Genomic DNA, 26,912 nt, shown 5'->3' with positions numbered 1-26,912 from the left:
TTATTTTTTTTTCCTGCAAGCGATCTCATTTACTTGATTTGATCAAGTATCCACAAACTTTTATTGTAATTGCTTGTGCATTTCTTGGATCTGAAGCAAAGAAGCTCTACAGCCATTTGCATGATATGGCAATTGGCAAGCATCTGAGTGAACCCCATGTTACAGGTTATGTGTCTCGCCCACATATGTTTAGTCTTTTTTTTATATTTGAAAAAGAAAAAGCACTAAAAACACATATGCTGCTTGTGCTCTAGGCAAGATCTTGCCTTAGATGGTTTAGAAATTATCAAGGATCCTTGTGTCGTAAGGGGATTGATGAGATCTTAATAATGGCACAGAAAGATTTGCCTACTTTTGCTATTAGAAAAAGGCTACCCATTATTCACAGTCAATTCCTTTTATCACAACTCCTTTGCTTTTAGAATCGATATTTCATAGAGCATTTCTAAATTTTAGTTGCTCTAGCAATGCATAGTGCCTTATGAGAATTAAAAAACACATTTAATTGTTATATATATATTATTAAGATTGCATAGAATTTGTTCATGTATATTGTGCACCTAAACGATGTGACAAACATGTTAACAAGTCGGCTATGATTGATCATGCCAAATCTATTAATTATTTTAAAAAAATATTAAATCTTCACATGAATATAGAAGGAGATAAATATAGATACATAACAACCTGTTAATTATTCTAGTTTGCATGAGTGAGTGGTCTCAATGGCTTAAGAGGTTATTTAAACTCAAGCTCACAAATTAAGTCGGTGTAACCTTTTAATCGGGCCTTAAAAAAAAATTCACTAACCATCAAAATCGATCTTAAATTTCAATCAAACACGAGACTTGTCCATGCAGCATATGGCACTGAAATATCACCGGCCAAGTTGCCCTCCATTCGTTTTCCATCGACTAAAATTAAGGAAAGTCGAGGGCAGTTATGCATCGAGCTATCATCAGCCTGTGAACTTTGCTTCCGTGCATGCATTTTTCTCTTCCCAATAGTATTCACTCAATTCTTCCACGCTATATATGTGTATATATAAAAACGGCAAAGGAAGCTTTGCGGACCCAATTCCCTGCTCCATCCCGATTCCTTACACTTGCCAAGAACTGAGAGTGAAGCAGGCAGAGATTGCAGTTGGAGGACTCGGTAGTGAGCTTGCCATGGGGTCGCTTAGATCTCTCTTCCTCGCGAGGTTGCATGGATGACTCGGAGAAGGAAGCCGCTCCTTAATTGATTCCTTGTAAGCTCCGCAATTACCTCTCCTCTTTCCTGCTCTTCTTTCCTCTGTTTGGGTCGCTGATGGAAGGAGGTCGACCGCCGGCGCATCTGTGTAAAGTGTGCGAGAAGAGCTTCCCCAGTGGGCAATCCCTCGGCGGCCACATGCGGTCCCATCACATCGCGGTGGCTGGCGGCGGCGAGGAGCCGAGGGCGCCACCGGGATCGTACCGACTCAGGGTGAACCCTAAGAAGACGTGGCGGATGTCTGGCCCCGGAAACGGTGACGACGGGGAGAAGCGGTGCGGCGAGTGTGGGAAGGAGTTCTTGACTTGGAGGGCTTTGTTCGGCCACAGCGAGTGTCACTTTCCGAAACCAAAGCCAGTGAAACAGTTCGATGCAGGGATTACGTCGGCAGCGATCTCGCAGCGGAGGCGGATGCAGGCGATGGCTTCGTGCTCGTTCTCGAGCTCGGAGCATGAGCGCGAGGACGCGGACGGAGCGATCGGGCTTATGATGCTGTCAAGGGACTGCGGGTGCTGGGCCGGCGACAGGGACGGCAGCAGTGAGTCTTCGGACAAGGGATCGGAATTTGATCTTCCGAGAAAAGGGATTAAAAAGATGGAGTATTCCGATGATCAATTGGTTGGCGATCTTGATTCGCTCAAGAATCAAACAATCTACCCTTTTCCTGCGGAGATCAAGTGCTCCTCCTGTGAGGAGTCGGGAAAGGGTTTCCCGAACAAAAAGGATCGGAGGAGCATTTCGGACTCTATCTCGCTAGGCGCTGCTTTCCAATTGGATGATCAAAGAAGCCGATTCCAATGCGCGGACTGCAAGAATTCTTTCCAAGCACTCGGCGGCCATCGCGCGAGCCACAAGAAAACGAATTGTTGTCCTAGAAGCAAGATGGATTCCGCCCGTGGGATCGCTAACGAGGAAACTGTTGACGGAGACGAAGTCTCCGAAGCAAGTTTCGGATCGACGAAGAAGAGGTGCCATCCGATGATCCAGCTGCCGCCTCTGGAAATGGCGAATTCGCTCGATCTCAACCTCCCGGCCGGCGTCGATGGCGATGCCGAATTCGATTCTTCCTCTTGGATTCGCTGATCAGGTAACGTAGCTTCGTTTTTTTTCTTCTCTTTCTACTGCTAATCAGAAAGAAGAACCCAAAAACAACCGGTTTCAGTTCATTGGCCGCTTCGAGTGCGGTTGGATGGACGCATCTGACACAACTGATTGATTTACTTTTAATACTACAGCAGACAAGGCAAGGTTGACGCGTTTTCAGAAAAATGTTCATTTCTTCCTTGCTTATAATATTATTAATGAATAAATTTTCAAAACACATTTCATTCCTTGAATTTATTAAAAAGTTAATCGTAAATATTATTTTTTTTCAAAAAAAATTAAGTCATATTTATTTACTAAAACTAATTTATATTTTCTAAACAAACAACTTGCCGGGTATTATTTGAAAAAAAAACAACAATAATCAGCAATTCATAATGTGCTCAATGTCTTCTAGATAAACATAATTCCACTCGTCTAAACAAAAACAACTAAAAAGGGTTAAAGCTCTGTTTTTTTAGACTATTTATATAAAAATAAACAATTTTATTTTTTTAACTAGCAAAACTATTATAAAGGTCGATTGGTTTTCTACCCGAATTCTTAGAACCCTCATAATATACCTGATTGTTGATTGGATTTACGGGTGGGGTCTTTTGTCAACTCAATGAATGAGTCGGGGGGTCAGTTGTGCTAAAAAAGTGGGGTCGGAGGAACCCAACGGTCAAATTTCTTGGCAGCGACCGCGACGAGGCGCTGGGCCCTTTTCTACTCCCGTCTTCCGCCGGCGTTCGCTAACCTTTGATCCATTCAACGAAGGACGACGACTACGTTTCTATGCAAGAGTTCTCGATTGCTTAGCGCCTCCGCGTTCGTGACTCTTTATTTGACGCGGCTGCTGGGGCGAAATCTTAACCACTTCTTTCTGCCATTTTCTCCAATCTTCGTTGCTCTTTGGATCTCGTGTCGGGTTGGATTGCTAAGGTATGTTTGTTTCTTGTTCTCGCGCGATACCAACTGTGCCCCGTTTTTGTTCGGCGTTGTGTTGTATCTGATTGCCTTCTCAATTACCTGATTTTTTTAGCATTCTTGATGTCTATTCTTAGTTCTTATTGATGATTTTTTTTTGTGATCTCCAAGTCTGCGCTTAGACTGTTAAGTTTATCTCCAAATTACTCTTAGCTTTTTTTTATCTAATGCTACCAAAAGCCTATTGTTTCTTATTTCCAATCTTGCTAGTTTGTTTGAGTCACAGAAGTGGGATCAGTTTCCTATTAAGTTTTTGCACTCGAAGTGTTCCTTTTTAAGTCTAATCGAACTGAATTTTACTTTCTCTTCGCTTGCTACTTGCTTTCCTTCTTAAACAATAAGTTTCCTTCTTGTTACCTGATAAGAAATCACCATAATTACTTGTACTACGTTTCATATATTCGTCTTTCTAGGTTGTGCTATCCATATGATCTCAAAAAATGGTTATTTATTAATAAATGAAAATTTGGTATAGATCTGTAGTACTGTTAGTACAGGATTGATGAATGATACTTGACGAAAAGTAGAACAGAGAGACGTATCAGTCTTGGAATAACATGGTTTGAGGAACTATCAGATCTAGATGCTAATCTGTTTCTGCACCATCATTCACAACCTCCACATATTCATGAGGCGTCCTGTTTATATAATTTTTCAAATTTAATTCCATGTATCTGTTTCTAAGGTTTGATGACGATGAATTGCAGATATCCGTTTCTTTTCTAAATGAATGTATTCATTAATGTTTTTATTAGCCAAAAATGACTTAGGAATTTTCATACATAATATTTTATGTTCTCATATTCCATATTCTCCATGCAATGCCAATCTCATATGTAAATTGCTGCCTCCAATTTACTGGAAAGAATATCTTACTGTTCTATGCAATTTCCTATCGTTCCCTTATTGTGTTTTCATCATGTTCCATATACACCATGCAATGCTAGTCTCTTTAGCCCGCGGGCACAGTGCGATAGTAAAATTATACTCCATGCAATGCTAGTCTCATCCATAACTAACTGCCTCCAATTTTCTGGAAATATTGCTCCATATGTGCCAATATCCAATTGACCTACGATAATCTTCAGTATACACTAGACTGCACTGGTGTTAGCTGCATCTTCCAACTGTTTTCCTAGTTGTTGTTCTGATTAAACTATTTAATTCTATTACATTGAAATTATAGGGTTCCTTTTTAGATTCCTTTATCAGTGTCATGCGCAGCTGAAATAAATCATTTTCATTTATTTCTTTTTCTCAGCACTGAGTTCATCATCCGTTGCTATCAGTGAGTCCAAGTTAGGATGAGTGCACGCAAGGCCCTTCTATCAGCCAATAATGAGAAGAGTGCAAAATCTGTAACTTCTAGCCCTAACCCTTTTGATTCTGTTTCTGACTTTGAGGCTGATCGAAGCAGCAAACCTACTACTGCTGCATTCTCGAGTTTGGGATTTTCAGCAACAAAAGCCAGATACAAGAATGACTTCCGTGATTCAGGTGGCATTGAGAACCAATCTGTTCAAGAACTGGAAAACTATGCTGTATACAAGGCTGAGGAGACTACAAATACTCTAAATGGCTGCCTTAGAATTGCTGAAGAAATGAGAGGAGATGCTTCAAATACTCTTGTAAAATTGCATCAACAAGGCCAGCAAATTACTAAGACTCACCAAACGGTTGCAGATATTGAGCACGACCTTAGTAGGGTATGTTACTTTTTTGTTACTTTCATTCTTTTCCCTTCGTAAGTTGAATTGTGAAAAAATTATATTTAATCAAACTAGTCAAGTAGACTTAATTAGCACAATCCAGACCTCTGTGCTTCTCTTGCCTATTTTTGTTGTATTAATTAAATTTGGTTTATTGACATTTGTATGTGTTTTGATGATGATCTAAAATCTAGGGTCGAACCTATTATACTTTATTTTGAGAGCAATTGGGGATTAATTTTCTTGATCAAGAAAACTTGGATCGTATAAAAAAATTGGTCAAGAACAACTTGACCCTATCCAACTGAAGTTGGTCGGAATCCACTGTACTTTGTTTTGGTCATATGTTCTAGAAGTGGATGATTTGATTAATTTATGTGTTCATTTAGGGTGAAAAGCTTTTAGGAAGTCTTGGCGGCTTGTTTTCTAAGACATGGAAGCCAAAGAAAACACACAGAATTAAGGGACCTCTTCCCGTTCAAGGTAAAATGCAACAGTTCCGTACATGCCTCCTTTTGTGAAATGAAGGTTTATGTTAAATGATTAAAAAAAAAAAGCAACCAATTTTTTGGTCAAATGAAATCCGACAAATCTGTTGAATACCACACATACTGGTTCAGCTCTTTCTGATATTTGTCATAAAAACCATAGATGATTTTCATACAAAAGGTAGCCACCTGGAGCAGAGACAGAAATTGGGATTAGCTACTGCTCCACCTCGATCAGAACCTCGTCATTTTTCCTCTGAACAAGCTTCTGCACTTGAGAAAGTCGAGGTGCACACATTAAATCTAACTACACATACTGTTTAGTTCTTGTTTCATGAAACCACTCTTTATTTATTCTATCCTACTGATTAACTGTATCAGCATGAGAAGGCAAAGCAAGATGATGTGCTGTCAGATTTGAGCAACATGTTGGGCGAGCTGAAAAGTATGGCTATCGATATGGGTTCTGAGATGGAGAGGTTCGTTACCCTATCACTTGAAATCTCTTTTGTTGAATTTACTTTTGCTCTGAAATTGAGGGAATAATTTGAAAAATACCAAGATAAATAGCATACGGTAGGTTTTGAACTCTTTTGTTTTGGCATTGATACTACATATAATTGGCATTTACTTTTGTTAGCGAAGTGCCCAATTCACATAAATGCTATTTTTTCCTAACAAGATTATAATTACGAACCTTTTTCTTTGTTTCCGAGGCCACTATGACTAGTAACCCAAATGATACACACGAACAGGAAATATTACACTGAATAAAGATACTATTCTCCATTAGCATCACAATCTTGTAAGATTAGCTATTACTATCTTTTTATGTTTTGTTTTATTTTTGAAAATGCAGACAGAGCGTGGCTTTGGACCGAATGCAAGACGATACGGACGAGATACATGCGAGGGTTAAAGGTGCAAGCCAGCGAGGCCGTCGATTGCTGGGAAAATAATCTTTTTTTTTCCTTTTGAGAAAAATTTACGAGTAGATGACATGTAATAATATAATTCTGGTGCTCATCTTCTTTGGCAGTCTCAGTTATATTGTGTACCACTGTAATTGTTTGATTCTTTTTGCTTCAATCGCAAAATTTATTCAGTCTCGTTTACTCAATACAATGTTTGTCCATTTGGTTCAAAACTGAATAGCATCTGATCAAGTAGCCAACTTTTGTTTTTTTCTTTAAGTAATATACAGCTTTAATCCTGGAGATGATCAGAAAGTACTAATTCATCCAAACAACCCAGGATCTTAGAATTATTATCAAACTGGAAAAAAAAAATCTGATTAAATAGTCAATATTCTACATTAAGTATGTACTTCACCATCAGGAATAATAATATAATTTTTCTTTTTATTTTTTCGATATTCTGAATAATTGTAGCGATTGGTTCCCGTGTGTATCAAATCAAACAAAGTCAAACGCCATTACACCAACCACATCATCATCCATAGAAAACACGCCCCAAATCACATGATTTTGATGAATTACAAATTCACGAGTGGACATCACCTCTGCGGCTCTGCTTGTGATCACTATAAATAGTGACTAATAAGAAGACGACCCCATGCGCATTAATTCGTTGGGGCTCATGCATTAACTCGAAAGCGCTCTCTCTCTCTCTCTCTCTCTCTCTCTCTCGTTCTTCCCTTCAACTCCCCTCCCTCTCTCTCAGCTCTCCTCTGATCCCATTTCGTTTCCCCAAATCCCTACTTAATGGAATCCGATCTCTGAGCTCGCCATGAAGCTCTCCCATTTCCCCACTTCCCTCGCCGCTCTCCTCACCGCTGCACTCCTCCTCTCTCCGCCCGCATGGATTCGCCTCTCCGAGGCGTCGCTCCTCCACCTCCGCGGACGCAGCAGCCACCGGGCCTCCCGGCCAGCCGCCTTCCATCCTCCTCCGCCGCCGCTGGAGGAAGAGGAGATCGACCCCCGATACGGCGTCGAGAAGCGGCTCGTGCCCACCGGTCCGAACCCCCTCCACAACTAGCTAGATCGCGGATAGAGTTAGCAACCCTAATTGCTGCTTTAGATAAATAATTTCTGCTTCATGCGTATATTTATATATATATATATTGGACCTCGTGAGTCCTCTCTTGTTCTTTCTTTCCTGGCTTATGCTCGTGTGCTATTTCTTCGCGATTTGAAAGAAATCACAATGGAGGATGTCGGCTTAAAATCAAGTAAATTAAGATTGATTTTTCAGTAGATGTATGTTTATGCTGTCGAAATGTGGACCATGTCTTTTTTTTATATAATCTATATTTTTTTCTCTTTAATTTGTACAACGGGAGGTCGTGATTAGTTCGGCAGCTGCTTAATTTGTCCGTTCTGCCCTTTCTCGTCTCTGCTTCTTGTTGGTGTGCGGATTGATGCGCTCGATCGATTCGGTTTTTTTTCTTACATTGAAACGAGTCGCAATGGAGGCTGTCATTAAGCTTAAAAATGGCTTCCAATACTAGCTAGTTGCACAGCGGAGCTTCGTTGGAAGTGAGAGTTCAATAAATTTGATAGCTGTGGGTGTAAAAATATATATATAATTCTGTCGGAATGAGGTCTGAATGCATTGTGAGGAAGTTAATGTACGCGTTGCTAACACAGTTCTTTTATTGTCTTTTCTTTCTAATTGTTGCTTAGATGGATACACCAAACAATATGCCTCCTTAATAACAGGGATTGGCTACAGGTAGAGAGTTTGTGTTACTCATATTCATGCATCCAGAATCATATCTGTCTTGTACTCCTGATAGATACTTAACTATTCTACCTGTATATGATCTCTTATCTCATCCCTAGCTGCAGCATACCCTACCAAATCCTAACCCAACATCATTCATTCTCTCTCTCTCTCTCTCTCTCTCTCTCTCTCTCTCATGACGATTTTAGATTTTAAAATATCGTACGATTTTAATAAAAAATAATATACATGATACGGTACATGATCATGGGGTCGGAGAGATGAGGTGATTAGAGGTCAAGCCCGTGGGATGGTCAAGAGTTAAGCTCACATGACGATCAGAAGTCAAGCTCACGTGGCGGTCAGAAGTCAGGTCTGCGTGGGGGTCAAAAGTCTGACCTACGTGGAGGTCAAGAATCTGGTCTACGCGTAATTCAAAGGGCCCAGTTACCAGATGGGCTGGGTCAGACACGAAGGGGATCCCGGGGCTAGATCCACGTGTCAAGAACCCAAAGGCCAAGATCATAGGTCGGGATGTGTCAACCAATTAAGGATGCAAGTCAGGACTTATAACTTGGCGGTACAAGACACCTGAACAGAAGTGTACAGGTCGGGATGTGCCAGCCAAGGATACAGGTCAGGACTTATAGCTTGACGGCACAAGACACATGGACAGGCGCGTACAGGTCAGAATATACGAGCCAAGGACATAGGTCAAAACTTATAGCTTGGCAGCACAAGACACATGGACAGAAGCGTACATGTCGGGATGTGTTAGCTCAGGATATATAGGTCGGGACTTACAATCATGTGGCACAAGACACATGGACAGAAGCGTACAGGTCGGGATGTGCCAACCAAAGATACAGAGATCGGAACTTATAGTTTTATGGCACAATACACATGGACAGAAGCGTACAGGTTGAGATGTGCCAACCAAGGATACATGTCAGGACTTATAGCTTTATGGGTCAGGATACCTGGATCGACGCATACAAGTCGGGATGTGTTAGCCAAGGATACAGGTCAGGACTTATAGCCTTATGGCCCAGGATACTTGGATCGACGCATACAAGTCGGGATGTGCTAAGCCAAGGATACAGGTCAGGACTTATAGCTTTAAGTCAGCCAGAGACACAGGTCAGGATTCAGGATGAGCAGAAGTACAAATCAAGGTATAGGATAAGCGGAACCAGACTAAGGCTTATAGGTCACGACTTACAAGGTAAGGCAGGTCGGGAGTTCCCAGAACGAGACACGCAGGACAAGGAGGGAAGCGCAGGTCTGGAGTTGGGTGGCTGCAAACGCAGGTCGGAACAGGTAGCACTACATCCACAGGTCGAGACCAGCACATCCACGGGTCGAGACCAGTACGCCCATAGGTCGAGGCCAGCGGATACAGAGACCCTGGCTAGGGTTAATAGAGCAGGGCAGGTATACACTACACGACAAGCAAGCCAGGGAATCATAACAACCTGTTAGGGAATAATCACTGTCTGTCAGAGAATATGCTTATGGTCTGGTGTTCACCGCCCGTTGATTCCTTCCTAGACCTATAGGAGAACGTCACGTGTCATTCACCGCCAGACAAAGCCTGACATCCGACATTCCCTGACACCCAGCAGACTCCAGAAGCATCCATCGCAGTATAAAAAGGGATGTTTTCTCCCTTACGCAGGTACGCTCACTCGTGATTTCACACTCATCTCTTACTTTTCGTCTTTTCTCTGTATTTTTTGGGGAAAAAGTACCTGACTTGAGCATCGGAGGGTCTGACACGGGAACTTTTTCCCTGATTTCTGGTCTCTAACGACTTGGGGGATCGTCTAAGTGTGCGCAGGACCTTTGCCCCGTCACCACCCCCTGTCATCCGCTCGTGTAAGTCTTTCCGGTGAGTATCAGATCATCCCGGCTTTGCAGTGACTTTCCGTCAACACCAACGACAATGCGACCCGCCTTCATCCGACTCAAATTCCGGACGAGATCAATATATATCGAAGTTTTTGAATAACTAAATTATATTTTCGAAGAGAGGTGATCTGAATATTGTCGTCTGGGTAAATGTATTAGTGGAATTTCTCATTAATTCCTTTTTATTTTGTTCCGTTCGAGCAAATTAAACATTAAACATGAGTGATGAGACCTCTTCTTCCTCGCGGTAGAAGTAGAAGGAGAAGCAGAAGCTAATCAGCGTAGTAAAAGCCTTGGTCACTATTTCTCGTTCCCTGCGACGCCATATCTTCAACCTCGCTCGATCGCCAGGCCGCCACCCCTCGTCCCCGATCCCCGTGCTTTCGCTACAACCACCACTCATCAGTGCGAACTCGATTGGGTTGACCTCCCGTAGCTAGCTAGCTAGCTGCTAGCTGCTAGCGAGTCTCCACCACCTTCGTTCGACGCTCGAGCATTCCCCTCCGCTACGTATAATAAAGCCAATCGACGCCACCGCCACCCAGGATTGGCTTGTTGACCTGCCACTGTTGGTTGACCTTCTCCTAACTCCAGTCGTCAGCCGCGCCGCTCTGATTCCCTGCTTCGGCTACCTCAACCCTACTGACCATTTTGTAGATCTCTCATTAAGCTCTAAAAAGATTACAATGATATTTTCTTATATAAGTTATCAGAAAATATACATTTCACATCCGGTTAAAGAAAAAATTATAAAATATATTGACAGGAAAAATAATCAAGTTCAATTGTTCAATTCCTTGACCCCGAACAAACAAATCAAAAGGGAAAAAAAAAATTGTAAACTACATTATTTGTATCTGTCGCACACAACTTAGACAAGTCTGGAATGAGAAAAGTAGAGGTACGACCAAAGTACAAAAACAAGTGGCAAAACCTATATGAAATATGTAGCAGGACCAACACAAACACACGAACAACCTGTTGTTAGCCTTTTATTCTGATTCTGACTGCATTATTATTGCCTGAGACATTTGGGCGCCTTCCAGAGCATGTATATTATTAGAGTGCATCCGATCTTCGGCAGATTCAATGGCTAAAGAAGAGAATATTATGATGCAAACAATCATGGAAATTAAGAATCCAAGGGAGTTGATGGATCTGGAAGAGGAGAGGCTTTGCCTTCTTGAAGAGAGATAACAGTTTCAAAGGCACCGACCAAGGCCTTCACCTTGCTCTTTCTGGTCTCGACAAGTTTACTAGCAGTTTCCTCGATCACCTGATTTAGCAAACCTTGTGTGTCTTTCTTTTCCTGCACATCTTGATGTCTCAAAACTATAGTGAGTGCTTTTGCGATGGGAGTATTGGAGTTTGAAATACTTCGACCACTTCTACAAAACTTTGCGTTGAAGTCACCTTGATCATTTTGGTTGTCACTTGCCAATTTACGACGTCTGAATCTGAGAATACTAGATGCATTGATCTCAGGTTGCAGGCTAGTTACCTTACCTCTGCTAAATTTTAACTTCTGAGGGCTGGAAAATTTATCTTCCGAGTGGAGACTCACAGTTCTTCTATGTTGTCTGTCAATTTGTCCCTTGGAGATAACGGTGAACTTTGCCTTGACGTCTTCTTTAGCATTTTGTTTGTCACTTGCTATTTTAGCCGGTCTGAATCTGAGTATTCTTGGCGCATTTTTGTCAGATTGAAGGCTTACTACCTTAGTTCCGCTGAATTTCAACTTGTGACGTGTGGATGATTTATCTGACGGGACGCTTGCAGTTCTTCCATATGGTTTACCAATTTGATTCTTGGAGAAAACAGTGGAGATTCCTCGTGGGTAACCATCTTTTCCAGTAGATTTATTAACTTCTCCATGCTTCATTACGTGTTGCTTCACAGACCTGAGATTTATGCTCTCCGGTTTTGGTCCACTAGATTCATTACTTTCTACCCTTGGTCTCCCAGCTCCCTTTTCAATTTTCACCTGTGGGACGGGGATTATATTCCTGTGTTTATATATCGTCTTTTTTGAAACTTCGCTAGTAAGGGATCTCACAGATAGAGAGCTCAAGGATTGTGCCAGTATGCTGTTCGCTCCTTTACCTGAATGGCTCGAAATGTTGCTTATCTTATGCTTTTCTGAAGAAGGTGATTGACACATAGCTTTAAGTGAGAGATCCTTGGCTTTCATGGGGTTGGTTGCTTCGGCAGATGCATTAGTAGTCTTAGACGCTGATGAAGTTCTTTTCTTGGCTGTCCTGGTTATCTCAGATTCAAGGTTTCTGTTACTCATCTGTTTAGTGTCTGCCATACTAGAAATTACCATTTTCCTTCTTACAGATGATGGATTCTTTCCATTTCCATTTGAAGTCCCAGATACCATGACCTTTGCATGCCATATGACTTCAGTTCTTTCTTGGGTACCGACATTTTCGTTTTCTATCTTGAGCTCAGTTGTATCTCCATTTGCTTCGGCCGCTAGACTGGGATTTGCCTTTTTTCCTCTCTTACTTGCAGTAGATGGTGTTGCTTTCTGTGTCATGCCACTATTTGCAAGTTCTTTCTGGGCAGATCTTGCATCCTTGTGATTCTTGGGCTTCATGCTTGGCACTTCAACAGACAATGCATCTGGTTCACTAAAAGTAGTATGCTCACTAGAAGCAGTGTTTTCTTGTATAGGAAATGTGGCACTCGAATCTTCCTTTAATGGCTCTTCACAGATCCTTTCTGGTTGATTGGAAGTTGTATGTGCAACTGAAGTATTGCTATGTCCAGTCAATGATGAAACAATAAGCTTTATTACAACAGGTTCAGCTGATAATCCTTCTGTCGGTTCAATCTCACTGAAGGCAATGACATTCTCAATTGCCTTCTGTTCAAGATTGATGCTTATAGGTTTCAGAGGCAATCCTTCAGGCATATTAGGTGACTGATCAGACACATTGCTTGTTGAGACGGATGGTGGGGTCAGTAGATGGATGCTTGTTGTTTCCTCTGATGATCTGTCATTTTGATTTGGAGGTACATGACCAACAAGTGAATCAGTCTTCTTACCACTTGAAGGAAAACCAAACTCCCTGACAATGGAATCTTGAACTGAAACGTCCTCTGGATTTGTAGGTGAGTCAGGGAGCTGGATTATCTTCTCTGTTGGAAATTCAGAAATCTGAATTATCTTCTCAGGTGGCAATTCTGAATAATCTTTCATTCCTCTTTCTAGCTTATTAGCAACTAAGACTTCATCTTTTTCATCAATAAACATGTCTTTATTAGCTAAGAATCTTTTACGAACAGGATGCCTTTTCTTAACCTCAAAATCATGCTTTACACCATACTTGCAAAAATGGTGGCAAGAAGTCGTGGAGGCTCTTAGGTAATGAGGAGCTGGCCTTTCTTCAGATGTTGAACCTCCCTTTCCTATTTTCACTGTTGAATTTTTTTCCACTGAACTTTTACGCTTTGCTAGCTCAGGGGTTAGAGAAATAGTAATCCTCTCTGCTGCTTCTTCACTCATTGTAGTGAGAAATTTGTGTGTAATATCCAGAATCCTAAACAAACATAAGGTAGGCATGTGATGTCAAATTCCCAGTAATCAAACATGAAGAGCTGTAGGCAAAGAAGATAAAGAACTTAGTGGAACTCCTTATATCAGGTCTGAAAACAGGAGTGGCTAAAACATGCTTCAAAGTCTCAATTAGTTACTGATAGTGTTCTAGGCTCAGAATGATATGATACTAATGAAAAGAATACACCAAGATATTCTCAAGCAATACTATCATTTAAAAAGTTATATACTACCAACTAAATGGTATTAAGCAATCCAATGAGAGCTGGTCGTTTATCAGGCCATAGAGTAGCATCTGTATCAGATGAGATTTGAAACAATCTGAAATGTGCCTCGGCCAATATTAACAGTGTATTTTTATGATAAAAAGACCTAATCTTTTATTGAACAATCTTTAATTAAGCAAGTTAATTATTTTCTTTAAAAGAATTGCATTATGAACTATTGTCAGATTATCAGTGTTCACCCATGAAATTAATTTGGAGAAAGCTCATAAATGTCCTACAGAAAGCAAAGAGAATTAAGGTGAAAAACTACTTGTTTGTCCCAAAACTGACCTAGAATTGTGAACCACAGGAACATGTCCTACATAATGGCAAGGAAATTGCAAACATGTTAAAATGGGTGATGAGCATGTCTGAAATCCATGCCTACTTACCAAATTCATAAACAGTTCAAAAGTAAGAACATCTTGTTTAATTTATGGAATCCAAACAACTCCAACAGCAAGACTAGTGAACTGAAATTGTCAAAGGCAGGCTATTACAACTGCACAAGGCTAATTCTGTTAGAAAAGCAAAAAAAGGAAAAGGAAAGCACAAACTTTTCAAAGATAAATATGCATCACGCTCTTGTATTTCTTTCTGAAACGCGTATACGAGGGGGGCAAAAGGAAAACAAAAAAACTACATCTGTGGAGGGTTCAGATCGTCGATAAGCATGTGACAATGCTTTTTCAAGATAAGAATCTATAAGACATCACCAAGGAAGAAAAGGAAGGATTCAAATTATACAAACATCTTATGTACACTTCTTTTCAACATCGTGGCAAAGAACAAGACGAAAGAACCCGATCTAACAACCATGTCCGTCAAATCATCGGATGAGTCTACTGACAACATAACGTGAAACCTCAGTAAAAACGAACCATTACAAATTCTGTTCCGTCAGGAATCATATGAAATTATTGACACATCGATAGAAACTCAATCTTCGACGGAAACAACAACAACAAAAAAAATCTAAAAATCCCTTTAATCGACAAAGAATGAGAAATCAAAAGAACAAAATTAGAAGGACATAAAGCAGATGAATCATCAATTTTCCCCTAAAAAGAGCATCTTTAACGCGCAGCTTTGTGGAGAGAATCGATAAAAACAAGGGAAAGACTGATCCGAAGTTCCAAGAAACATACGAACAAGAACCGATCGGTAGAATCAAAACATCACAGAAAGCACAACCTTTCGACTCCACGAGCAATATGTCGGCGAGTCCGTCAAAGAAGCTGCGGAAGCCCCATCAAGATCGCACCTCCCCTCCGAACTCCGAGTACCAAAGAGACAAAACAGAATCAGATCCCGTGCTGAGGCAATCAACCGTGTGCGAGCCGATGGCGTGGTGATGGCGTTGTCCCCGGCGTGCTTCCTTTAACTGGACAAAGCAGAGACTGACAAGGGAAGAAAGAGAGGAACAAGAAAAAGGAAGATTTGGCTGACAAGTGGGCCCACGTCCTCCATAGGGCCCACCTTCAAATGGTGAGACGCAAGATAATAATTCCAAAATAATTATATGGCCGGTCCCACCAAAAAAATTATGTTTAAAATTTTAAAATTGCGTCCTCACTCCTCCGAAAATAAATAATTAGGTAAAAAAATAATTAATAATTAAGACTTCCTCATTAAGGCATTGATTTAACCAAACGAAAAATAAATAAATTTAGAAAATAATCCAATGCCAACTCAACATTTAATGCGATGATTTGTATACCATAATCATAAAGGTGATTTTCCAAAGACGTACCTAAAGTTTAGGAGGGCCCGAACACTCTCTAATATTTACGAAAGCCCAAAAAAAAAAAACCTACCACGTTTTCCGTTTTAACCCTCTAATAAAATTGATTTTTTTACGTTTTTCTTCTCTCAGCAATTTCTTCCCTTCTCATTTCTCTTAAATTAAATTAAACTTTTTTTTCTTATGCATATATACAATAATCAATATAATATTACTTTTTAAAAATCAATACTACAATCTAATTATAATAACATTATGATACTAATTTTTAAAAATTAACATCATATTGATTTCAAAAAATAAGTAAAATAGTGGTGCTGATTTTTAGATAGTTTATAAAAATCAGCATCGCAACACAACAGTATTAGTGTAAGTTGTGGTGTTGATTTTTAAAAATAGTAAAGAATGATATATTTGGTCTATAAAGTACTATAAAAATTTATAGAAATTGAAATGAGTCAAATTAGAATTATCAAAATCTACTGATGAACTTAGTAAATTTAGATTTGTAAAAAGTTAGTAATGAAAAAAATAGTATAATAAAAATATTTATAATGTCCGTGCCTAGTTCTTAGTTATGATATCTCTATGATAAATATTATGTGTGTGTGAATATATCTTAAAGTCATAAATTTTGAAAATCTTCTTATTAATTACTTCAAGTTGATATATCTTGGCACATATAAACTCCGATGAAATCTATAATATTTTGAATCAGTCTAATCGAAATTCTTTAGTACTATACCGAAACCTCTAGATTTCTATAGTTCTTCAAAGTCTAAATAAAATTTTTTTATTATTTTTAAAAAATTAACACCACAACAGTGGTGTTAATTTTTATAAACCAACATTATCGTAGTATTGGTATTTAGAAACCAACATTATCACGGTGCTAATGTAATTAAACTGTGGTACTTATTTTTAAAAGTTAATAATATAGTGATTATTGCATGGAAAAGAGAGAAGAAGAAAAGTTTAATAGGAGGAATGAAAAAGAGAAAAGTTATATACAAACGAGAAAGAAAAAAAAATAAAAAATTAGCTTTGACGAAAAGGGTAAAATGGAAAAGAAGTGTGTTTTTGGACATTCTCAAAGCACGAGATATCTTTTGGATAATCCTAAACTTTGGGTGTGCCATTTGAAAAATTACAGTAATCATATTCTCAAAGTTAAATATCATAGAAAATCAAATATAAAACGTATTTAAATGGTCGTTCTAATAATTAAATATCATAATTAATCAATGTAAAACAAATAGCCAAAACATCCATTCAACAAGATGATGCTTAAAGGGTTGTTCTATTACTTTTGAACTAATGCAATATTGATAGTGCCAATTCACCAGCACATTATTTATTCTTGAATTGATGGGTAGGTATATCTCCCTGCAACTAATTTCCATTTTTCTAATTCACTTTTGGTTATTAATTAATAGTTTGATAAATCAACTACAATTATAATTTTAATTTATATTTTTTTTTTGGTAACATGTTGGAATTGAAGAGAGTAGATGTAAGTCAACTTTAATTTTGCATATAATTAAAGCCACTTTACTTCACTTATTTTTGTAATATTTTTTTATCAAGCTCAATTCTTAATTACTTAGTTATCGAAGTCTGATCCAAATTAATATAAGCATGTGGTCAAGTGGCCATCACGACTGGATCTCATAAGATTAGATAATTTAATTTTGAGGAGAAGATTGGATTATTACTATGTAGCGAGGACTGTGATGATAATATGATTTTGTAACAATTTTGGAAGTTTAATTTTAATATAAAATTTATGAAATCTAATTTAAAATATTAATAAATTATCTTTAAAGTTTAAAAAATATTTAGACATGTTTTATTTTTAATATTTTATTATTTATTTTTTTGGACCGGGCCAAGATGAATAGATATCACTCTCAAGCTGTTTTTTTAATTTTTCCAACACTTTGAATTGCTACAATTTTGCTACGTTCATTCTTTTGCATGCTTTGTTTATATAAAATAAGATCAGCTGTGTAATTTATAAACAAAATTCGGTAGACAATTATTAATTCATAAATCGATTAGAAGATCAGTTTCTCGGAGCGATCGATTTCCAATTCCATTATAATTACTATAATATATCCTACAATTTATGAATTGTTCAAAACATTTATCTAAAGCTTTTTAAAAAGTCTTCAATGATTCTTTTATTACATTATCCATTTTTTGTGCTAACCTCTTTACTGACTTCTCCATGATTAGATTCATTTGAGAAGGGACCACATCATTTGCACAAATAAATCCATCAAATCTAAGAAACAATTAATGTAAATTGTCTTCTTTCCTTCCTTTTCCACAAAGAAAAAAAACAAAAAAAAAATTTCTTCATGTTTTCTTCTCTAATCCTTGGATGATGCTGTCTCGTGAGGTGTATGTCTTTTAACCAGGATTTGTCAATTTCTCTAGTCAATCATGCAGACCTGACACGGAATTATTTTGACTGGTTATTCACCTTCCAATCTTCCTATCTTCAATTTCTCAAGGGCAAATACTCACTCTCTCGTGCAGAACGAGGCCATCTTGAAAAGACAACGACTTTATTATAACTCCAATTATAGCAATTTCGACAATGTGCCAAAGGGAAGGAAGTTATTTCGCCTTTTGCCACGAAGGGAAGGAAGTTGATGCATTTCCACTTCCAACAAAAATAATTTCCACTCTCTCTTTAAGATACTCCTATCTCATTGGTCCCCCGCTGCAGCAAGCTCGATTTTGTGGCCTAGGAACCAGAGATAGGAGACAATACAGGTAAGAAAGATTCCACCAGGTAATCTGTGATAAACCCATCACTCACTAGGCTACCTGACAAATCTTAACCTGAGTGGTTGGCAGTATGAAAGGAAAGTAACAGAGGTTTGGCGTTCTTGTTTCCTGGGAGTTGCAGGTGTAGAAGCAGGAAGGCAAGAGGGGAGGGATGAGAGAATATCTCTGTGCTTACGACGAAAAGCAATAAAAATTCATTTTTGATCACCTGTCGCGAGCTCTAATAAAGGTACTCTGTGGAAAGTTGGGAGGCCAGTCTGGGGAAAGAGAACAGGTGGAAAGGCAGAGAATCAAGGACCAGATGTGGACAAATTTCCTGTCATTGTTGTTCTTAGAAGATTGTTCGTTCTATTGAGAGAATTTTATTTCATCTCGGATATCTCTCTCACACGCGCTCTCTCTCTCTCTCTCTTTTATGACCAGGGGATCGATGTCTTTCGATCTACGGCTGCATTCCTTGCCAATGGGCAACACCAGATGCTTAGGTCTTCTCCCTTAGTGCATTTTGGTCCCAAAGGTTCGACCTTTGGTGGTGAGTGTGCTGGTTTTAGTGGCGGCGCTGTAGCCCCTTCGCTTGGCTTGTGGTGTGGCTCTTTGGATAGCCACTGAGCTCAAACAGTCTAACGAGAGGACCCTCGGAATTTGGTGTTCTTCCATAGGGGGAGGCCCACGGCGTCTCCGATTTTTGAGCTTCCGCGCGCTGACGCTGAATCCTCTACAGCGATTTTGGCAAGATGGATGAGAAGGGGGATGCGATGCGGCTGAGGTGATTCCTGGTTCATCGGTCAACATCTTCTCTCTCTTTCTCCAGATTTGGGTCTATGCTGAGAATTTTGCGAATGTGGCCATTTTCTTTTTGCTATTACTATTATCTATTTCGTAAATTTCTTGCTTTGGGAGAATATTTCTTAGATAGCTTCTCGTATTAGGATAACTAAAGAGGTGATTTAAATTAGACTCAAATATATGTTTTGTGTGTTTGTTAGATTGTCCCAAATTCACCAATATGATGTTCTGCACCACTTCTGCGGTTGAATGAAATGTTCATATCTTTTCATCATTTAGATGATGGAGTCTCCTGCTAATGGGTCTGTTTCTACAGTAGTGTCTTTGTTCCTTCACTTGACCACTGAAGTATCACTTAGTTCTTCTGCTTTGGATAATGATGAGCACCTGAATTTTATTATTTATTTTACAATTTTTTCCCCGCATGGTACTGTCTCTTGCAACCCAAATTCCAGTTAGTATTCTCATTGTGTGAAGTATATATCTATTTCCAGTTTGAGATAGTATCTTAGGTTTTATCCTTTGTTTTTCTTAGGTGGTGTGATGCTGTCTGGTTTGGTATCTCCGTGGCTAGAAATTCTGAGGCTTTCTTCTGTTTGCAATATGGATGAGTCTCGTCTTATTGGTGCTGAAGCTCGAGGCTTGATTCAGTTTTGAGGAAAATACTTCCTTCTCCTCAGCCTGGTTTGGGTTATTCTCAATTGCTAAATGCTGCAGTGCATTTAGACCTCTTTGCATATATTACTTGCTGCAATCACATCAAAGTGGCTGAAGTCAGTAGCTCAGTTAATTGGTAATTCCTTCTCTGATTTTTTTAGCTGAATTCCATAGACATGGCATTCATTATACAGTATTATTATTCAAATTCAGTTTTTCTGGCTACTACTAGCTAAGTTTTAGCTTGGCTTTCTATCGGTCTATGTATGGTTTCCAAATTCCTTCTCATATAATTACTATGTTTCACCTATGGTGAAAAGTGTTCCATTCTTTCAATTTTTCTTTCATGTACGGTTATAAGTTTAGAGTTCCTTTTTCATTAGTGTCATAAACGGATTCTGCATTTGTACATTGCTGCGAACATCGTATTATTTCAAACATGTACAGGTACCATTGGGGCCAGTTATTGGTATCATAAATGTTGTACTATCAGTTGTTAAAGAGTTAAGTTGGAGGCATAAATGCTGTACCATAAGGTAGAACTTAGGATGGATCTATTTTCTTTCACCTTGGATATTTTTCCTCCTCAATCACACAGTGAAAAGCTCAAAGCCCTCTGGTGGTTATTGTCACTTTTCTTTTCCTACACAAGTTTACGTTGATTTGCCTTAACTATTACCCTTTCACTGTTTCTGACCATGTTAATGACCTGTTCAACTTCTTAAGTGGCTATAGTCAACTTTATGCATAAGGTGCTGGAAAAATTAATTTTTGATGATGAGGATTTGCATTATTATTCAATTGGTAGTTTAATGATGAGTACCAAAGCTGAGACCAGAGAAAATAATTATACAGAATAATATTGACTTTCTGAACTCTGAACTGGCATTGACATGTAGTGTTTGATTAGCATGTTAACTGTCTATGATTTCAACTGTTTGCCGCTTCGACAAGAGAAATTCTGTCTTGAATACCTTTGTCATTGTTTTCCTATTATTCTTTGTTGACTAGTTTTAGAACCTGCAGGAATGGGTGCAAAAGTGCAGACTAAAAATTACCTTCCGGTATATTATTCAATGCATGATTTCATGGAGAATCCAACAAGTAGTTGGTCCAGTTACCGTCAGGACAAGAGGTTAAGTGAGCACATCTTCAACACTTACATACCGAGGCTTGTGAATGGATGCTCAGAACAAGATAAAGAAATGTTAAAATGAACAATGCTTGAGCATGAAGCTATATTCAGAAAGCAGGTAAAGAGATAGTGCAGTCCAGAAGATTTTGAGAAAAAGTAATAAAGTCACTCTATAAGTTGATTATTCCATTCTCCCTGTTTACTTCAGTTAAATGACTTTATTGGTTATACTCTATTGGACCATTCAGAATCTTTTAAAAAATTAATTATGTCGATGAAATTAAGTAGTTATGTTATGAAACTTTCATGTTCGAGACTTAAAGTAATTATGTATTATTAAATTTGGTTTATTTGGATCCCTGAAGCTTTAGCGTTCTCGTAGATCCATGGCACATGGCCAAGTAATTATTCGACCTTGTATAAGATTTATTATGTGTAAGCCCCAGATTTATTGGCCGATAAAAGGAGAAAAAGTTGAAAAAACAAAACAAATCCTCTTGTGATGTGAACAAGTGATTATAGTGCATGTTTTAATTGCATTCTCTGCAATCTTTCCGAATTAAGTAAAATCTGTAACTCTGGTTCAATCTCCTTTCTTCTTTATTCTTAGTGGTGCCATGATCTAACAGAAGGATGTGAAAAGGATATGATCCTGACCATTCTTGTTTGTATGGGAGGCATCAGTTTTATCTGTAGAATGATTTCAAGAACAAGGAAATCCTCCTCGATTTCTTAAACTAATTGTTTACATTATAATTACCTTTTCTATGAATCATTCTCAGAAATTGTACCTCTATTGCCTCTCACTTCTTATATAGCAATAGAAGCAAAGAATCTGGTAATATTGATTTTCTCTTAGGGAGTTGTGAATATGTCCATTTGTTGCTGAGATATTTCCAATTGAACTTGTATAGTTTCCATATTTGAACAATTTGGGTTCATTCTTATATTGGTTCTGCTATAGAATAATCTTATCTCAATATATTTGTCTCTCAGAATCTTTCTTATTATTCAGTTGTTTGTGTTTGGTAATCCACCACTATTCACACGGTTTATGTATTGGATGATAAGAAAACTATAGTTTGCCATTCAACCACCATAGATTATTGTCAGAGTCAATTCTTTATATACTGTATTTTTTCCATTATTTGTAATAAATGTTGTCACTTTTTCTTTTTCAGATTTATGAACTCCATCGTCTTTATAGAATACAGAAGGATCTGATGCATGAGTCTCAAACTAGAAACTTTTATAGATCTTCAGTGCCAACAGAAGTATCATACTCAAGTTCTTTTTCATCTCAAAGACAACCTGAATATACAGAAACAATATCATAGATGTCTCACTTTCCTGTAGGAGTCACCAGATGGGGAAATTTGCCTTGTGTGGTCAACGACAAGACCCATCCTAGTTTCAAAAGAGAGGACCATGCCCATTCTGATCAGATTCCTTTTCCTGGTGGAGCTTCTCAAAAGGACACTGGTACTAGACTGTAAGCCTCAGAAAAGAACATTTGACTTCCAACTTCCAGCTGATGTATACATGGATATTGAAGATAGAGATGGATCTCAGAAAAAGAATATTATTGAACCTACAAATGATGCCACTATTCCAAAGAATGAAACTCTCGATCTGCATCCTGATAATGGCAAGAAGCTGACTTTACAGAGTGATGAAGAAGTAAGCCATCAGGTCTCAAATTTAACAAAATGGAATTGTAGATCAGCCTGTGTCATGGTCGACTTAAATAAACCTTCAACAGATATCTCTTGGGAAGCTCCAACAAACTCAGCATCTAACCAATTGTTTGGCATGAAGCCTCACAACAAGTTGAAACAAGTTTATCTGTCATCTTTGAGCTCAAATACTAATTTCTTGGATAGGCTTGAAGATCAACAAACTTCTTTGCGCAAGGATGTGTACTCAGAAGGAGAATGGCCATTCTTCAATCATGAATCTGGTAATGTTCCAACCTTTTGTGTTGGTACTGTCCTAATTAAGTAATTGTTAGACCAAGAAGTTATTGGTAAGTTGTCTAATTTATAAGATATATTAAGAATAACGATGGTCATGCATAATTTTGACCATGCTTTCAGATTCCCTGACAAATTATCCACTGAATAAATTTGAAATGAAATCCAGTTCTATCTCTCTTTCCAAAAAAAAAAGTAAGCTTGGAAATTGTAAGACAATCATACAAATTAAGCCGATTTATAAATTTATTATCTGTATTTGATATTCCTTGTTAAAAAAAGTCATAGTCTTATCATTTTGTTCTTGCTTCATTTTTGCTATTTTCATATTTGAAGTGCAATTGAAGTTTAGATCCCGCCTATAATACATGGCTTGTTCTACCATTTCACCTCATCTCTCTTTTCGATGTCAATGTTAGAAACAGGGAAAAAGGGGAGCTCAGTAGATGACTTTTCTCGTGCCAATAACAACAATGAGCCAAACTTATCTGAAAGGTTACAGTTGACTTCAAATACATGCTGTGAAGGTTCTCCGTGTGATCGGAACAACCCTGAGACATGGTCTAGACACAAACTAACTCTTGCAATCCGGACATCTCCGATATTTCCTTCAATACCTACAAATTTTAGCTTCCCAGGCTAACATAACCAGTTGTCCATCTTCATTTGCTTCGTCTTGGAGAAAATTTGCCACAAGCAAAAGCAACATGTTAGTTACTGCTCATGCACCTCCATCCTTCAGGGGTTCATCATATCTTAATAATGAGAACTTGAGTTCCAATGGAAATGCCCAAATACCTATTACTTATTGTCGAAAATGGCAAACTAGTAGAAGCTTGACCACAAGTCTAGGAACTGCTAAAACAGTCCCTTACACCAATGTAACGGATCCTAATTCTGTTACCCATCCATACATTACATCTCGTAAGCTGGACCAGATTAATAATCATAAAGAAAATTGTCATGGTCATTTACCTGGATGCCCTGAAGAGTTTTTCCGTAGCAGAGATTTGAAGACCTTGATAGACCTGAACTTAAATCAAGCGTTACCAAGTGGTATGGAAGATGTTAGTGCACTCAAGCAGGATCAAGCCTGTTATGATGTTTGTAATAATTTTGCAGGTGGTGCATCTTGTCAGAATATAGCATCAAATGGGCATTCTAAGTTCATTACCCCTAATATAGAGAAGAAAGGGGTAAAGGAGTTGGATTTATCTGCATGCAACTTGCAGGAAGCCACATCAGCCTTGCAGTTTACATGTCATAAAATTCAGGGAGACAGAGATTCTGAGAAAAATGGCAAAAGAATTATTGGCTTTCCTATTGATGGTGTGAATAAACAGTCCAGTATGCTTGTTTCCACTGCATATATGGAGAAACTTTTAGCTGACAAAACTAAGTTTACTGAAAATGATAACTGGAAATTCACAAATTTCTCCTGTGGAACAAAAATATTGAATTTGCAGAAGAAAATTCAAAATGATGATTCTGCAACTGAAATTGGTGGTGAAATGAACAGTGAAAAGTTTAGGCCTCACATTAATCTGAATGCTGAGTTTGCGTGTGCAGATGATTCTATACCTTCAGAACCAATATCTGAAGGAGAGTTGGTGGTTCAGTCATCACATTCCATATCTATTTTTGGAGCAAAAGATGTTTCTGGCACTGATATTCAAACTTCCACTTGTCAGGTTGAAACTAACATTATGAATCAAGATAAACACATTTCATCAGACAAGAAAGATGACTCAGAGAAACAGAATTTCTGTGATCAGCTAGCAAGATTTGCTGCTGAAAATTTAGTTGCTATCTCTGTGGATAGTAATGGCTGCCACAATAATATTGGCTGTAACCTGTTATGCCTGCCCCAATTTGATACCTTGCGTTGGTTTGCAAAGGTTGTTTCGCATAGTTCAGAGAATCTTATGCAGGTGGATAATGGTAAAAATCAGTATGCTCGATCAATGGATGATGATAATAATTGGCATGGTGATCATGATGATAATGCTGGTGGTGGTTTGGATCTGTTTGAGGCCATAACATTGGAACTCGAAGAAGTTAAGGTGGATCAACAATGTTGTAGAGCAAAAGAAAATGATGCCAAGGATGACAAAGAAAATGGGGAGGAAGTTAAAGGCCCAGATTCAATGCTCTTCACAAAGCCTCGGTGTGGCCAGGGAAAAAAGAGGAGGCAGAGGAGGGACTTCCAAAAGGATGTCTTGCCAGGCCTTGCATCACTCTCACGGCTTCAAGTTTCCGAGGATCTTCAAAGTTTCTGGGGAATGATGAAACCATCACGTAGGCCTTGGCAAGTAAGTTCAACAAAGCGAAACACTGACCAAAACTCCCAAAGAAAAGGAAGGAGACAGCAAAGGAGCATGGTGATTACAGTAGAGGAAGTTCAGGTCATCCACCATCAACCATCACCACTTGGTAATGCTGAAATAGGTGTTGATGGAAGCAGTATGGTTGGTTGGGGAAGGACGACCAGACGATGCCGGAGACGGAGATGTCTCCCTGGAAATCTTGTTGGCTCATTAAGGTAAATAGGAGCATCATAGCCATGCTTATTCTATAGAGGGAATCAGACTGGATTGTTTTTCAGATTAGCTTGTGCATTCAATAATAATTAACATTGCTTCATGAAACGGTGCAGCGAATGCGATTGAACTAAGGAGTTAAAATTAGTTTGGTAGATTCAATGAGGTTGATACCATTGAGGTAAGCTGCTGATGCATGAACAAAGAGATTTCTCAAACTGTTTGTCTTCTGTTTTCTCTGTTTCCTTGAGCAATGCATGGTCTTTACACTAGTGTCCAACTAAAATTATTAGAGCTTCCCAAATTTAAGTATCCTTAAGTAATTCAAAAAAATATATATCTAAGAACAAAGTAATTGAAAATTTAGAATTTATGTCAGTATACTAAATTTGTTCTCTAAAATATATTAAACTTATCACTGGGATCAAATTTGGATTTAAATTAAGATAAAAATTCAAACATTTATTATACAAAATCAGTTTGTGAACAATGAATTAAGGCATTTTGTAGTAAAAGTGTTTTTAATGATTTACTCTGAGCACAAGTCATTTTATGCATGGAACAACAGGTACCTTATCAAAGCAGTCCATTTATAATCACTTACCCTAACCATCCTTTTCAATCTGATCACCTTTTTCATTTGAAACGTTAACTTAATTTGTTTTGTTAAATTATTGCATAAGGTAAGCTGTCAAGCTCAGTATGTTGAGTGATCAGAGACAAGGATCAGACTCTCAAATTTATAGGGTTTGCAACCGACTACCCCTATCTATGGCCCAACATCATAACTTCTTAATGTTTGCTTGATTTAGGGTACATATGCTGATATGCATACCTTGAATTTTTATAATCCTAGCTTGCTTGATCAAACTAGAAGTTGAATCATTTACCAAATGGCTATCATGGCCTCTGATTTTTCCATAGAAAGATATTATAGAGTCGTATGGAATCTTTCATCATATCGCGATCAATTTAACTTTCAAAATTGCTCTGATTTGTCTACACTCTTGCACAGGGCATTGATCAGGACAAACAATCTGAGAAATAATCAAGTTGGAAACTATGTTTTCAACAAACAATAAGAATGAAGAGTCCAAAGCTATTCTTTTTGTTTGTTTTTGTTTACTTTGACCATTGTCATTCTTGCAAATATCATGTCTTATATTTGAACTAACTAATCCTACAAGATCTTTTTATGTTGCTTTAACCCTAGACCACAATGTCAAATTCTTGTCACATATTGATTGGGGCATGCAATCCTAAATGATCTTCAACCAACTAGAAAGAAAAAGTCATATATTCAAGTAACAATGGATGTACTTTTCCATGT

The 26,912-nt window shown here is 38.3% G+C and overlaps 4 protein-coding genes across 8 annotated transcripts; 3 read left to right on the top strand and 1 right to left on the bottom strand.

The window, feature by feature from the left end:
• Positions 1-1,308: 1,308 nt before the first annotated feature.
• On the top strand, positions 1,309-2,334 carry LOC122011748. The gene has a single exon (XM_042568125.1). It carries the CDS (start codon positions 1,309-1,311, stop codon positions 2,332-2,334), a length of 1,026 nt encoding a protein of 341 aa, XP_042424059.1.
• Positions 2,335-3,140: 806 nt separating this feature from the next.
• On the top strand, positions 3,141-6,626 carry LOC122011749 (SNAP25 homologous protein SNAP33-like). The gene is made up of 6 exons (XM_042568126.1): positions 3,141-3,279; positions 4,586-5,030; positions 5,423-5,516; positions 5,685-5,809; positions 5,903-6,000; positions 6,381-6,626. Exons 2-6 carry the CDS (start codon positions 4,629-4,631, stop codon positions 6,478-6,480), a joined length of 819 nt encoding a protein of 272 aa, XP_042424060.1. The 5' UTR covers positions 3,141-3,279; positions 4,586-4,628; the 3' UTR covers positions 6,481-6,626.
• Positions 6,627-10,892: 4,266 nt separating this feature from the next.
• Positions 10,893-15,346, bottom strand: LOC122011746. 3 transcript variants are annotated; one of them, XM_042568123.1, is made up of 3 exons: positions 15,143-15,346; positions 14,341-14,450; positions 10,893-13,665 (listed from the first exon to the last, which is right to left on the bottom strand). In XM_042568123.1, exon 3 carries the CDS (start codon positions 13,629-13,631, stop codon positions 11,250-11,252), a length of 2,382 nt encoding a protein of 793 aa, XP_042424057.1. In that variant the 5' UTR covers positions 13,632-13,665; positions 14,341-14,450; positions 15,143-15,346; the 3' UTR covers positions 10,893-11,249. The 3 variants fall into 3 exon arrangements, with proteins under 3 accessions (XP_042424057.1, XP_042424058.1, XP_042424056.1); XM_042568124.1 differs by having other exon boundaries at positions 14,341-14,421; XM_042568122.1 differs by lacking the exon at positions 14,341-14,450.
• A 3,249-nt stretch (positions 15,347-18,595) lies between these two features.
• LOC122012661 lies at positions 18,596-25,827 on the top strand. Of its 3 annotated transcripts, none has more exons than XM_042569268.1 (5): positions 18,596-19,257; positions 19,813-20,070; positions 20,961-21,187; positions 22,251-23,029; positions 23,468-25,827. In XM_042569268.1, exon 5 carries the CDS (start codon positions 23,750-23,752, stop codon positions 25,586-25,588), a length of 1,839 nt encoding a protein of 612 aa, XP_042425202.1. In that variant the 5' UTR covers positions 18,596-19,257; positions 19,813-20,070; positions 20,961-21,187; positions 22,251-23,029; positions 23,468-23,749; the 3' UTR covers positions 25,589-25,827. The 3 variants fall into 3 exon arrangements, with proteins under 3 accessions (XP_042425202.1, XP_042425200.1, XP_042425201.1); XM_042569266.1 differs by having other exon boundaries at positions 23,462-25,827; XM_042569267.1 differs by having other exon boundaries at positions 20,961-21,225; positions 23,462-25,827.
• Positions 25,828-26,912: the final 1,085 nt, after the last annotated feature.

Source organism: Zingiber officinale, chromosome 8A (genome assembly GCF_018446385.1).
Source record: "Zingiber officinale cultivar Zhangliang chromosome 8A, Zo_v1.1, whole genome shotgun sequence".
In the NCBI taxonomy this organism is placed as follows: domain Eukaryota; kingdom Viridiplantae; phylum Streptophyta; class Magnoliopsida; order Zingiberales; family Zingiberaceae; genus Zingiber; species Zingiber officinale.
Note: the sequence above shows the minus strand (reverse complement) of the source record. Positions and strands in the feature narration are given on the sequence as shown.